Raw genomic sequence first — 15,394 nt, forward strand, 5'->3', positions numbered from 1 at the left:
TTGTGAAATAATCTGTCTGTAAACAATTGTTGGAAAAATTACTTGTGTCGTTAACACAGATGTCCTAACCGACTTGCCAAAACTATAGTTTGTTAACAAGACATTTGTAGAGTGGTTGAAAAATGAGTTTTAATGACTCCAACCTAAGTGTATGTAATCTTTAGCTTCAACTGTAAATACTGTATCCTCTACTATCTATTCTTCACTATATATTGCATCTTAGCTGCTGTGTTTCTGCTCATCCATGTTTTCTACTTCTATATTTCCCATTCCTTTACTGGATTATGTGTATTAGGTTTAGTTGTGGAATTTGTTAGATATCATCTGTTTGATACTGCTGTACTGTCGGATCTAGAAGCATAAGCATTTCACTACACTCACAATAACACCTGCTAACCATGTGCATGTGACCAATAACATCTGCTAACCATGTGTATGTGACCAATAACATCTGCTAACCATGTGTATGTCACCAATAACATCTGCTAACCATGTGTATGTGACCAATAACATCTGCTAACCATGTGTATGTGACCAGTAACATCTGCTAACCATGTGCATGTGACCAATAACATCTGCTAACCATGTGTATGTGACCAATAACATCTGCTAACCATGTGTATTTGACCAATAACATCTGCTAACCATGTGTATTTGACCAATAACATTTGATTTGATTTCAACAAAACAAATCCATGTGATGATGTTTATTCAATGTGGAAAACGGATTGGATTTATATAAGGTATTTTTATTAATTTTCACACAACTGGCAACCAAAATCCGTTTCAAAGAAATGTAACGAGAAACTGAATGTTGAACTGAGGTCTTTGCCAAGTGGGCTGGTTTGAATAAGCGGCAGGTGTTGGATCAATATCCACCTTAGTAGCTAAATTTCCATGTAATTTGCTACAGATTTTCATGTGAATATTCTCAAATCTGCATAAAACAATATATATATATACATTTTCCCACTGGAAATGTTTGCATCAAACAGGTTTATTGCGGATAAAAGTCTTTGCGTGATGACGTAGTGCACGGAAAAAATGTTTTCCTGTTGAATACCCATGTACTGAATGAAAAATGCAAGTTAAATGGGTTTCCATCGCATTTTCAACTCTACTGATGGTTTTGAAAAACCGTTGAGTTATATAGCAAAAGTCCTCTTGTCCCGTGCACTGTAGCCAACAGCTCAAAGATACAGTGCTGGTAGGCTACCTACATGATGAGATTATTATGGATAAGAGTGATAATATTTTATTTGTCAAATGGCAACCAAGCATCAATCATGTCACCAGAATAAGACCCTCAAAATGTATTGGAAATGAGCATCAAGCTCAGCACATGGACTTTCACCACCACGTGAAGTTCATCATTTATTTAATCTGTAGCCTAATAAACTGCATGGGTTCCCAAGTCGTAGTGGGAGGACCACACAATATATCATCGCGTGACTCCAAGTTAACTAAGATATTATCGTTATTAAATCAATATTAAATCACTCCAGCCAGCAGATGGCGATGGGCGTCTTTCAGGTGATGCTTCTTGCGTGACGTATAATGGACTGGACGGGACGCTTCTTCAGGAACAACAAGGCGCCAACTCTTTCAACCACCTCGGTAGCCTGCTTGACAATAAACCTGAAAGATTGATTCTTTGGACCATGTTATTGTACATGAGCTAATCTCAGAGTTTTAGACAAATTTCGGTTGACGTATCTACTGGTGAACTTTAACCTCATGTGCAAACTTGTTAAAGATTGATACTGAGGTTAGCACTAGGCTAGTCGCTAATGCTAGCTAGCTAACGTCCCTGACCATGAGTTCACTGAACTACTCCTCCCTTGCTAATGAAGAGGAGGTCTGCTTTACGGAGAAAGAATATTTGAGAGTGAAAAAGGAGGAAGAGGAGGCTGTTATTGTGAAAGAAGAGAACGAACCTTTTAGAGAGGAAGAGGATGCTATCTTAATAAACGTGAAGGAGGAAGACGTTTTGAGAGTGAAAAAGGAGGAGACAGAAGATCCGATTGACACCAGTGAGTACTGTCTTGAAAACAGGGACACAAACTATGCAGTTGTTGAACTAATACGGGGTTTTTAATGGGCATTCTTACTGTAGGAATTGTTAAATGGTCGATCTGCCATTGGTTCATATACTTTTGGGACTTTTTAATTAGATGTTTTGAATTCTCCATGTGGTCGACATTAAAGTTCCCCTCATCTAGTATAACAGTCTTTTAAAATTCAATATTGGTGCGTATGTTCTACTTAAAATATAAAAAGGCACCCATTTTGTGGAACAACCCTTTTACATTTGCAACACAAATATTTTTTTAAGAAATCAAGATGAAAGTGGCCATTTTAGGCTCTTTTTAGACATATTCATGCCCCTTGTAAGACTGTGATTGCAATAGAAGATCATAAGTTTACCATCTGTTTGATGTTCTCATTCACACAGGAGAGAGACATGACTATGGTGGATCCTCTGCGGAGCCTCAACAACATCCTGATGCTGAAGAGGCAGAGAAGAGTCTCTCCAGATCAGAACACCAGATGGTACAGCTTGGTCTGGTCTAGCATACAGCTTGCTTTATCGGCTTGGGCTGGGTTTCTGTAGAGCACTTTATGACAACAGTGACATCAGCATCCATAATGATGTGCGTTTGTGTCCCCTCTTTATGGTTACCAGGACAACGCTAGCCCTTCCTCCCTCCCGGAGTCCATGTGTCGTGCCTCTCCCGGTCGCACCTTACTGCTGGGTATGAAGAGGTTGTCTGTGCTGCTGGTGGACTTCAGGAAAACAACGGGGCTGAGTGGAACTGTGAGAGGAGGAGAAGAGAAGAAAGGATCAGATTTGACTCATCAAAGTAAGTGCTGTAGTTTAGTTTGAACAAATACAATAGATCTGCCCACTGGTATCTGTTACCAGGACACCCAGCAGAGTTCTGTTAGTTGACAGGAAGATAGAGTGGTGGATATGGATGTAACACTGAAAAAGGATTCTGCCAATGAAAAGAGAGAAACCAATAGTCCATATAAAACCTTGATGAAAGTTAGCTTTAGAGAGAAAATGTCAAGATGATCCAATGTAAGGTGCGTGTTTTACAAAAACTTATCCTTGAAACATTATGGATATTACATTGCCTGTCCCAGTAAACCCCCCTATCTTTACAAGACTGTTGAACAGGGAAACTAAACTCTAGACACTGTTAATTAATTAACTAATACTGAGGAAAGCTGTGATCCGGCTTATAGGGAAGGACATTCAATAAACACAGCACTTAAAAATGACTGATTGGCTGAGAGAAATTGATGATGATAAAAATATTGTTTAGGCTGTTGTGTTAGACTTCAGTGCGGCTTTTGACATTATCGATCATAGTCTGCTGCTGAAAAAAAATGTATGGCTTTACACCCCCTGCTATATTGTGGATAAAGAGCTTCTTTTTTAAAAAATAGGATTCTTTATTTAACAAGGCAAGTCAGTTAAGAACAAATTCTTATTTTCAATGACAACCCAACTGCCTTGTTCAGGGGCAGAAGGACAGAGTTTTACCTTGTCAGCTCGGGGATTCAATCCAGCAACATTTCGTTTACTGGCCTACCGCTCTAACCACTAGGTTACCTGCCGCCCCAGAGCTACCGGTCTAACAGAACACAGAGAGTGTTCTTTAATGGAAGCCTGTACAACACAATCAAGGTAGAATCAGGAATTCCCCAGGGCAGCTGTTTGGCACCTACCTTTTTCAATCTTTACCAACGACATTTGAGTAAAGCCAGTAGGGGCTGAGTTGAAAAACTACAAACCTCGGATTTTCCACTTCCTGCTTAACAAAATATGGAAAGCCAGGCCCAGCCAATCAGGATGAGTTTTTCCCCACAAAAGGGCTTCATTACAAATAGAAATACTACTCGGGTGGCTGGTCTCAGATGCTGTGGAGATCCTGGGCTGGCGTCGTTATATGTGGTCTGTGGTTGTGAGGCCAGTTGGATGTACTGCCAAATTCTCTAAAATGAAGTTGTGAGGTGGCTTTTGGTAGAGAATTGAACATTCAATTATCTGGTAACCGCTCTAGTGGATATTCCTGCAGTCAGCATGCCAATTGCATGCTCCCTCAACTTGAGACACCTGTGGCATTGTGTTGTGTGACAAAACTGCACATTTTAGTGTGGCCTTTTATTCTCCCCAGCACAAGGTGCACCTGTGTAATGATCATGCTGTTTAATCAGCTTGATATGCCACACCTGTCAGGTTGATGGATTATCTTGGCAGAGAATAAATGTTAACTAACAGGGATATAAACAATTCTGCAATCTTTTTTTTCTCAGCTCATTAAACATCTAACACTTCACATGTTGCGTTTTATAATTTGTTTATTGTAGTTACTATCAGTTTTAGGAACATCTTTCCAAATATTTCACATTATTTTTTACATTACCCAAAATATAACATCAGCGATAGTCAAAATGTTAAATCTGTGAACGTCTAAATATGAAATTGGGCCACTAAAACAGCAGGTGTCGAACCCTTTCAACAACGGGGAGATTTTACTGATGTGCTTTGTGTCTTCAACGTAAAAACTGCATCAACTTCATGTCATAAAAGCCTTTGACACTTATGAAATGCTTGTAATTATACTTCAGCATTCCATAGTAACATCTGACTAAAATATCTAAAGACACTGAAGCAGCAAACTTTGTGGAAATTAATATTTTTCATTCTCAAAACTTTTGGCCACGACTGTAGGTCGCATTCTGTATCATACAACTATGAAAGTTATATATTTAGAACTACCTGCTCGATTGGAATCCAGTGACGTCTGTGTCTTGAGTGTCCTAGAACTGTTTAGTTTTTTGTGTTCTGACGAAAACAGAATGAATAAATAAGTAGTGTAAACATTGTCAGTAATTACCAGGAAACTCTACAACATTTGTTTTAAGATCACACTTAAGATTGTTAAAACTGGCCTTAGGTTATTGAGGGATCTGATTAGGATTTACCCTCGTAGCAAGGCCGTTTTATCATGTGGAGGTTTCATTCGGGTCTCTATTTTAAAAAACACTGTCTTTGGCAGGAGAAAAACCAGACTCAGAGGAACCAGAGCCAGGGGTGTCCAAACCAGCAAGAAGACACCATTGTTCCCAGTGTGGAAAGGGTTGGAACCAGTTAAGTGAGCTTAAACGACATGAGAGAATACACAGAGGGGAGAAGCCTTACCACTGCTCCCAGTGTGGCAAGGGTGTTAACGATTTGGGGAAGCTGAAACGACACGAGAGAATACACACAGGGGAGAAGCCTTACCACTGCTCCCAGTGTGGAAGGCGTTTTAATGATTTGGGGAATCTGAAACGACATGAGAGAATACACAAAAGGCAGAAGCCTTACCACTGCTCCCAGTGTGGAAAGGGTTGTAAAGATTTGGGGATGCTGAAACGACACGAGAGCATACACACAGGGGAGAAGCCTTACCACTGCTCCCAGTGTGGAAAGGGTTTTAATGATTTGGGGAGTCTGAAACGACATGAGAGAATGCACACAGGGGAGAATCCTTACCACTGCTCCCAGTGTGGAAAGTGTTTCGCCTGGGCATGGAATCTGAAACAGCACGAGAGAATACACACAGGGGAGAAGCCTTACCAATGCTCCCAGTGTGGAAAGTTTTTTGTCTCGGCAAGGTATCTGAAACAGCATGAGAGAATACACACCGGGGAGAAGCCTTACCACTGCTCCCAGTGTGGCAAGTGTTTCGCCGGGGCAGGGGATCTGAAAAAACACGAAAGAATACATACAGGAGAGAAGCCTTACCACTGCTCCCACTGTGGCAAGTGTTTTAACCAGTTAGGGGCCTTGAAACAGCACGAGAGAATACACACAGGGGAGAAGCCTGCTCCCAGTGTGGCAAGTGTTTTAACCAGTTAGGGTCCCTGAAACAGCACCAGATAATACACACAGGGGAGATGCATTACCACTCCTCCCAGGATGCAAAGCTTTTGCCCATTTTGGAAGCCTGAAAGAACATGAGACACAGAGGAGAAGGCTTACAGAAGGTTCGATTTTGGGAAAACATATTACTCATAACAGTCACTTAAACGTCATTAGAGAATCCACACAGGAGAGAGAAATTACTTCTCTTAGCATGTATATTGATATTTCACATCTCATTGACTCACAACTCATCAGAGAACATACACAGTGCTCCCATTGTCTTATATTGTTGACTGATAATGTGTTTACCTGTTTTTACCAGATGAAATTGCTTCTTCCAATTATTGATAAACATGTACCTGTTTAGAAACTGACTGTTAACTGTTAAGGCTCTGTGGATTGATGAGGAATTTAAAAACTGTATGTTTGAAAGAGTTGGGGCCAAAGGAGTGGCTAATAAGTCTGGCTGCACATCTGGCTGGCTTACATACTGCAAATTGAGAAATTATGTGACCAAACTCAACAAAAATAATAAACTTTATTAAGAAGCCAAGATCAATAATATAAAGAATGATGGAAAAAACATCATGAAAGAAAAGCAGTGCAAGTTTTGAATTTTGTAAAGTTAGTGTGGGAGAGGTGGAAAAATTGTTATCGATCAATAATGACAAACCTCCTGGCATTGACAACTTGGAAAGCTACTGAGGACAGTAGCTGACTATAGCCACTCCTATCTGACATATTTTTATATGAGCCTAGAGGAAGGTCTTTGTTCTCAGGCCTGGAGGGAAGCCCAATTAATCCACTACCTAGTCATGTAAGACTGGAACATAGTATCAACAGGAACTCTTAGTTCCCTTTATCCATCTGTTACCTAAAATATAGTTTCAACACACAGACATCTGACTATGTACAGTTGACCTTTTCATGCACTTGCCAGGTGTCTACCACTGATTCTTTATCTCAAGCTAAAGCAAAACATGAATCATTGTACTTTTGTCATCACAGGTGTTCCTGTAATGTACAGATATCATCAAAGTTCTTACAAGTCAAATGACACACATCTCTGACACACACACTTATCCCACCAGACATGCCACTGGGGGTCTTTTCACAGTTCACAAGATTCCAGAACAAATTCAAGAAAGCATACAGTATTATATAGGGCCCTTATTGCATGGAACTTCCTTCCATCTCATATTGCTCAAATAAACAGCAAACCTGGTTTCAAAAAACAGATAAAGCAACCCCTCTCCCCTATTTGACCCAGGTAGTTTGTGTATATGCATTGATATGGAGGCTACGTTTGCCTTTTACAAAATGTATGTAGTTCTGTCCTTGATCTGTTCTTGTCTATTGATGTTCTGTATTATTGTCACGCCATAGAGAGGTCTTTTATTCTCTATTTTGGTTAGGCCAGGGGGTGACTCGGGTGGGAATTCCAGTTTCTTTATTTCTATGTTTTCTATTTCTTTGTTTTTGGCCGAGTGTGGTTCCCAATCGGAGGCAGCTGTCTATCGTTGTCTCTAATTGTGAATCAAACTTAGGCAGCCTTTTTCCACCTGTGTTTTTTGGGTAGTTGTTTTCTGTATAGTTGATTTGCCTTACAGAACTGTTTGTTCTTCTCTTTGTTATTTTGTTCGAATGTTTTTTGATTAAATAAAAATCATGAACACTTACCACGCTGTGCTTTGGTCCATGCCTTCCGACGAGAGACATGACAATTGTGTCATGTTTTGTTTTGGCCTCAGGAGGGGTAGCTGCTGCTTTTGCAACAGCTAATGGGGATCCTAGTAAAATACCAAATACCAAACTCTGTTATTCTCTCTGAGCTCAGAAATAAAGAATCTTGGTTTGACTTGGACTCCAGCAGATCCTTATATTATAATATCCACTACAACTCACCCACAGATTGCTATTTCATGATTGTCTCAATAAAGAGTTCCTCATTCCACTTTCCTGTGGGTATTTACAAGCCTCCCACTGGTTGAATAAACGTTGTTTCCACGTCAAATTAAAAACATCCTTAACATTGATGAACCTTCACTATCTTCATCCCTAAACTAGCAACATTAACTATTGTCTATAGTTATTCTCAATGACATTCCTGGCCTTATGAAATCCTAGCTAAATACAATGTTCCCACCACAATAACATCTGCCAAACCATGTGTATGTGACCATTAGCATTTGATTTGAACAAAACAAATCCATGTGATGTTTGATCAATGTGGAAAACGGATTGGATTTGTAAAAATCCATCTACAAAAGGTATTGTTATTAATTTTCACACAACTGGCAACCTAAATCCAGTGACTGGTGACATTTAGTGTTTCACCCAACTTGCAACCAAAATCCGTTTCAAAGAAATGTAACGAGAAACTGAATGTTGAACTGAGGTCTTTGCCAAGTGGGCTAGTTTGAATAAGCGGCAGGTGTTGGATCAATATCCACATTAGTAGCTACATTGCCATGTAATTTGCGACAGATTTTCATGTGAATATTCTCAAATCTGCATAAAACAATATACGCATTTTCCCACCGGAAATGTTTGCATCAAACAGGTTTATTGCGGATAAAAGTCTTTGCGTGATGACGTAGTGCACGGAAAAATGTTTTCCTGTTGAATTCCCATGTACTGAATGAAAAACGCAAGTTAAATGGGTTTCCATTGCATTTTCAACTCTACTGATGGTTTTGAAAAACCGTTGAGTTATATAGCAAAAGTCCTCTTGTCCCGTGCACTGTAGCCAACAGCTCACATATACAGTACTGGTAGGCTACCTACATGATGAGATTATTGTGGATGAGAGCGACCTTATTTTATTTGTCAAATGGCAACCAAGCATTAATCATCATCATGTCACCAGAAGAAGACCCTCAAAATGTATTGGAAGGAGCATCAAGCTCAACACATGCACTTTCACCACCCTGTGAAGTTCATCATTTATTTAATCTGTAGCCTAATAAACTGCATGGTTTCCCAAGTCGTAGTGGGAGGACCACACAATATATCATCGCGTGACTCCAAGTTAACTAAGATATTATCGTTATTAAATCAATATTTGTGCATAAAGGATTAATACCGCCACTTCTCGTTTATACATTTTTACTGACACAAAAAGACCCCACCATGTCAAACGAAGTAACAAATCGTCTGTCGGCATTTATAAAAGTATACAGGCATATCCTGTTTCCATCAGCCCGGTCATTACTTTGGAAATGGTTGGATCAATATCCACCTTCATGATATGGATGAAGCCTGATTTGGAATGTTTGAGTCGTTCTATATGATGTCATAATACACACCTCCGATAATCAAGTGATATTTGGAATGTCTGAGTAGTTATATCTGATGTCATAATACACTCCTCTGATAATCAAGTGATGTTCACATGTGATGCATTTGCTCCATTGTTTACATTTTAGTTGGAGGCCCACTCTGATGATGTATGTCTTACATTGTGAGGCTTTAAAATAATAGTATGGTGACATTTTAGTGGGGCTTGAAATTAATAGGATTATTAATCATAAACTCCTATAGCAACAATACACTGTGGCTTTGACTTCAAGAGAACGGGCTGATGGGTGGGGGTGCTACTCTATAGGTAAAACTGTCCAATATGAATGTTCAATACACACAATAGGTTGATCAGTAGGTGCTAGCTTAGTTTAGTGGTGCGCGCTAAATAGCGTTTCAATCGGTGACGTCACTTGCTCTGAGACCTTGAAGTAGTGGTTCCCCTTACTCTGCAAGGGCCGCGGCTTTTGGGTAACGAGCGATGGGTACCATGCTTCGTGGGTGGCGATTTATTAAATGAGAGAGACCAGCATCAGAAGTGTAAACAGTGGAGAACAGCATACAAAAGAAGCAAGGAGAGGAACGGAGCACTGAGGAACTTGACCACTAAGTCCACATCAGGAACGTTGAAGAGAACGGCAGACAGGTTGGTGGCTGAGGGCCGTTATGTCAGCGATGCACAGGAGCTTTACAAAGGCCTCCATGAGACAATCACGACAATCACGTCAGTGAAGTCGAGGTGAGTCGAGGGATTCATTTTAAGCTTCTACGTCTGTGTACAGGAAAGTATTATTTGTAAGACGTAAGAGAAAATATATCAGTTTATTGTTAAATTATTATGACGTTCTTTCCAACACAAAAAGTGTAGTACCTATTGTTTCCAAACTGCGTTACCCACTCCAGTCAGCAGATGGCGATGTGCGTCTTTCAGGTGATGCTTCTTGCGTGACGTGTAATAGACTGGACCGGACGCTTCTTCAAGAACAACAAAGCGCCAACTCTTTCAACCACCTCGGTAGCCTGCTAGACAACATAAAACTGAAAGATTGATTCTTTAGACCATGTTATTGTACATTAGCTAATCTCAGTGTTTTAGACTAATTTCGGTTGACATATCTACTGGTGAACTTTAACCTAATGTACTTGTTCAATTGGCAAACTTGTTAAAGATTGATACTCAGGTTAGCCGCTAATGCTAGCTAGCTAGCTAACATCCCTGACCATGAGCTCACTGAACTACTCCTCCCTTGCTAATGAAGCGGAGGTCTGCTTTACGGAGAAAGAATCTTTCAGAATGAAAAAGGAGGAAGAGGAGGCTGTTATAGTGAAAGAAGAGAAAGAACCTTTTAGAGAGGAAGAGGATGCTATCTTAATAAACGTGAAGGAGGAAGACGTTTTGAGAGTGAAAAAGGAGGAGACAGAAGATCCGATTGACACCAGTGAGTACTGTCTTAAAAACAGGGACACAAACTATGCAGTTGTTGAACTAATGTGGGGTTTTCATGGGCATTCTTACTGTAGGAATTGTTAAATGGTCGATCTGCCATTGGTTCATATACTTTTGCGACTTTTCAATTAGATGTATTGAATTCTCCATGTGGTCGACATTAAAGTTACCCTCATCTAGTATAACAGTCTTTTAAAATTCAATATTGCTGCGTATGTTCTACTTAAAATATAAAAAAGGCACCCATTTTGTGGAACAACCCTTTTACATTTGCATCACAAATATTTTTGGGGGAAATCAAGATGAAAGTGGCCATTTTAGGCCCTTTTTAGACATATTCATGCCTCTTGTAAGACTCTGATTGCAATAGAAGATCATAAGTTTACCATCTGTTTGATGTTCTCATTCACACAGGAGAGAGACATGACTATGGTGGATCCTCTGCGGAGCCTCAACAACATCCTGATGCTGACGAGGCAGAGAAGAGTCTTTCCAGATCAGAACACCAGATGGTACAGCTTGGTCTGGTCTAGCATACAGCTTGCTTTATCAGCTTGGGCTGGGTTTCTGTAGAGCACTTGATGACAACAGTGACATCAGCATCCATAATGATGTGCATCTGTGTCCCCTCTTTATGGTTACTAGGACAACGCTAGCCCTTCCTCCCTCCCGGAGTCCATGTGTCGTGCCTCTCCCGGTAGCACCTTACTGCTGGGTATGAAGAGGTTGTCTGTGCTGCTGGTGGACTGCAGGAAAACAACGGGGCTGAGTGGAACTGTGAGAGGAGGAGAAGAGATTAAAGGATCAGATTTGACTCATCAAAGTAAGTGCTGTAGTTTAGTTTGAACAAATACAATAGATCTGCCCACTGGTATCTGTTACCAGGACAACCAGCAGAGTTCTGTTAGTTGACAGGAAGATAGACTGGTGGATATGGATGTTATGAATATCATAACACTGAAAAAGGATTCTGCCAATGAAAAGAGAGAAACCAATAGACCATATAAAACCTTGATGAAAGTTAGCTTTAGAGAGAGAATTTCAAGATGATCCAATGTAAGGTGCTTGTTTTACAAAAACTTATCCTTAAAACATTATGGATGTTACATTGCCTGTCCCAGTCAACCCCCATATCTTTACAAGACTGTTGAACAGGCAAACTAAACTCTAGACGCTGTTAATTAATTAACTAATACCTACATGATGAGATGTTGTGTTTATAATTTGTTTATTGTAGTTACTATCAGTTTTAGGAACATCTTTCCAAATATTTCACCTTATTTTTTACTTTACCTAAAATATGACATCAGTGATAATCAAAATGTTGAAAATCTGTGAACGTCTAAATAAGAAATTGGGCCATTTAAACAGCAGGTGTCGAACCCTTTCGACAACGGGGAGATTTTACTGATGTGCTTTGTGTCTTCGTCTTAAAAACAAGTCAGTAGAACGTGGAATGAAGCCTCTAGTGTAATGTGGGACCGGATGGCAGCTATTTAAGTCACTGGTCTGGCAGAATGCCAGTTATTATATCGCCTTGCGTTCCATTACTCTGTAGACAAAAAGAATGCTCTGGTTGGAACGTTATTCGATCCTGGCTGAATGGCGGATCCTGGCTGAATGGCGGATCCTGGCTGAATGGCGGATCTGGAAGATCCTGGCTGACTGGCTGCTCTGGCTGCTCCATGCTGACTGGCTGCTCTGGCTGCTCCATGCTGACTGGCTGCTCTGGCTGCTCCATGCTGACTGGCGGCTCTGGCTGCTCCATGCTGACTGGTGGCTCTGGCTGCTCCATGCTGACTGGCTGCTCCATGCTGACTGGCGGCTCTGGCTGCTCTGGCAGCTCCATGCTGACTGGCTGCTCCATGCTGACTGGCGGTTCTGGCTGCTCCATGCTGACTGGCGGCTCTTGCTGCTCCATGCTGACTGGCAGTTCTGGCTGCTCCATGCAGACTGGCAGCTCCTTGCAGACTGGCAGCTCCTTGCAGACTGGTAGCGCTAAACAGGCGGGAGACTCCGGCAGCGCTGTAGAGGAGGAAGGCTCTGGCAGCGCTGGACAGGCGAGGCACACTGTAGGCCTGATGCGTGGTGCTGGCACTGGTGGTACTGGGCCGAGAACACGCACAGGAAGCCTGGTGCGGGGAGCTGCCACCGGAGGGCTGGTATGTGGAGGTGGTACTGGATAGACCGGACCGTGCAGGCGCACTGGAACTCTTGAGCACCGAGCCTGCCCAACCTTACCTGGCTCGATGCCCACTCTAGCCCGGCCGATACGAGGAGCTGGTATGTACCGCACCGGGCTATGCACCCGCACTGGAGACACCATGCGCACCACAGCATAACACGGTGCCTGCCCGGTCTCTCTAGCCCCCCCGGTAAGCACAGGAAGTTGGCGTAGGTCTCCTACCTAGCGTAGCCATACTCCCTGTGAGCCCCCCCCCCAATACATTTTTGGGGCTGACTCTCGGGCTTCCATCCGCGTCGCCGTTCTGCCTCTTCATACCAGCGCCTCCCCGCTTTCGCCACCTCCAGTTCTTCTTTGGGGCGGCGATATTCTCCAGGCTGTGCCCAGGGTCCTTTTCCGTCCAATATCTCCTCCCAAGTCCAGAAGTCCTGTGATCGTTGCTCCTCCTGCCGCTAGGATTTGCAGCAGGCAAGTGTGAGTGAATCTGCACGCACAGTGAAGAGAAGACTTTTGGTGTCAAGAAGGGCTGCAAAGAAGCCACTTCTCTCCAGGAAAAACATCAGGGATAGACTGATATTCTGTAAAAGTCACAGGGACTGGGGTAAAAAAAAAATCTCTGATGAATCCCCTTTCCGAATGTTTAGGGCATCCGGAAAAAAGCTTGTCCGGAGAAGCCAACCATCAGTCCTGTGTCATGCCAAAAGTAAAGCATCCTGAGACCATTCATGCGTGGGGTTGCTTCTCAGCCAAGGGTGTCGGCTCACTCACAATGTTGCCTAAGAACACAGCCATGAATAAAGAATGGTACCAACACATCCTCCGAGAGCAACTTCTCCCAACCATCCAGGAACAGTTTGGTGACGAACAATGCCTTTTCCAGCATGATGGAGCACCCTGCAATAAGGCAAAAGTGATAACTAAGTGGCTCGGGTAACAAAACGTCAATATTTTGGGTCCATGGCCAGGAAACTCCTTAATCTTAATCCCATTGAGAACTTGTGGTCAATCATCAAGAGGCGGGTGGACAAACAAAAACCCACAAATTCTGACAAAATCCAAGCATTGATTATGCAAGAATGGGCTGCCATCAGTCAGGATGTGGCCCAAAAGTTAATTGACAGCATTGACAGCATTGTTTTAAAATCACACTAAGATTGTTAAAACTGGTCTTAGGTTATTGAGGGATCTGATTAGGATTTACCCTCGTAGCAAGGCTGTTTTATCATGTGGAGGATTCATTCGGTCTCTATTTTTCTTTTAAACACTGTCTTTGGCAGGAGAAAGACCAGACTCAGAGGAACCAGAGCCAGGGATGTCCAAACCAGCAAGAAGACACCAGTGCTCTTACTGTGGAAAGTGTTATAACCAGGTAGGGGCCCTGAAACAGCACGAGAGAATACACACAGGGGAGAAGCCTTACCACTGCTCCCAGTGTGGCAAGCGTTTTAACCATTTAGGAGCCCTGAAACAGCACGAGAGAATACATACAGGGGAGAAGCCTTACAACTGCTCCCAGTGTGGCAAGTGTTTTAAGAGGTTAGGGAATCTGAATTCCCACGAGCTAGTACATACAGGGGAGAAGCTTTACCACTGCTCCCACTGTGGCAAGTGTTTTAAGTGGTTAGGGAATCTGAAAGACCACGAAAGAATACACACAGGGGAGAAACCTTACCACTGCTCCCAGTGCGGCAAGTGTTTTAACCTGTTAGGGTCCCTGAAACAGCATGAGAGAATACACACAGGGGAGAAGCCTTACCACTGCTCCCAGTGTGGCAAGTGTTTTAACCTGTTAGGGTCCCTGAAACAGCATGAGAGAATACACACAGGGGAGAAGCCTTGCCACTGCTCCCAGTGTGGCAAGTGTTTTAAGCGGTTAGGGAGCCTGAAACGACATGGGCTAGTACACACAGGGGAGAAGCCTTACCACTGCTCCCAGTGTGGGAAGTGTTTCAGCCGGTCAGAGAACCTGAAAGCCCATGAGTTAGTACATACAGGGGAGAGGCCTTACCACTGCTCCCAGTGTGGCAAGTGTTTCAAACGTTCAGGGAATCTGAAACAACACGAAAGAATACACACAGGGGAGAAGCCTTACCACTGCTCCCAGTGTGGCAAGTGTTTTATCCGTTCAGGGAACCTGAACCAACATGAGAAAATACACAGAGGGGAGATGCATTTCCACTCCTCCCAGGGTGCAAAGAATTTGCCCATTTAGGAAGCCTAAAAGAACATGACACAGAGGAGAAAGCTTACAAAAAGTTAGACTTTGGGAAAACATATTACTCATAACAATCACTTAAATGTCATTAGAGAATCCACACAGGAGAGAGAAATTACTTCTCTTAGCGTGTATATTGATATTTCACATCTCATTTTTCTTACAATTCATCAGAGAACATACACAGTGCTCCCGTTGTCTTATATTGTTGCCTATAATGTGTTGACCTGTTTTTACCAGATGAAATTGCTTCTTCCAATTATTGATAAACATGTACCTGTTAAGAAACTGACTGTTAGAACTGTTAAGGCTCCATGGATTGAT

General features: G+C 42.2%; 2 protein-coding genes across 2 annotated transcripts in view; both read left to right on the forward strand.

Annotated features, from left to right (window-relative positions):
- Positions 1-2,692: 2,692 nt before the first annotated feature.
- Positions 2,693-6,499, forward strand: LOC116371718 (zinc finger protein 239-like). Its single transcript, XM_031820697.1, has 2 exons — positions 2,693-2,864; positions 5,073-6,499. Exons 1-2 carry the CDS (start codon positions 2,720-2,722, stop codon positions 5,915-5,917), a joined length of 990 nt encoding a protein of 329 aa, XP_031676557.1. The 5' UTR covers positions 2,693-2,719; the 3' UTR covers positions 5,918-6,499.
- A 4,953-nt stretch (positions 6,500-11,452) lies between these two features.
- The window catches only part of LOC109877169 (zinc finger protein 721-like), a 58,681-nt gene continuing 54,739 nt past the window's right edge, over positions 11,453-15,394 (forward strand). The window contains exons 1-2 of the mRNA XM_031820687.1: positions 11,453-11,493; positions 14,133-15,064. Coding sequence (XP_031676547.1) covers positions 14,168-15,064 — 897 coding nt within the window. The 5' untranslated portion in view covers positions 11,453-11,493; positions 14,133-14,167. The remainder of the gene's footprint in view (positions 11,494-14,132; positions 15,065-15,394) is intronic.

Source organism: Oncorhynchus kisutch, unplaced genomic scaffold (genome assembly GCF_002021735.2).
Source record: "Oncorhynchus kisutch isolate 150728-3 unplaced genomic scaffold, Okis_V2 scaffold3584, whole genome shotgun sequence".
Lineage (NCBI taxonomy): Eukaryota > Metazoa > Chordata > Actinopteri > Salmoniformes > Salmonidae > Oncorhynchus > Oncorhynchus kisutch.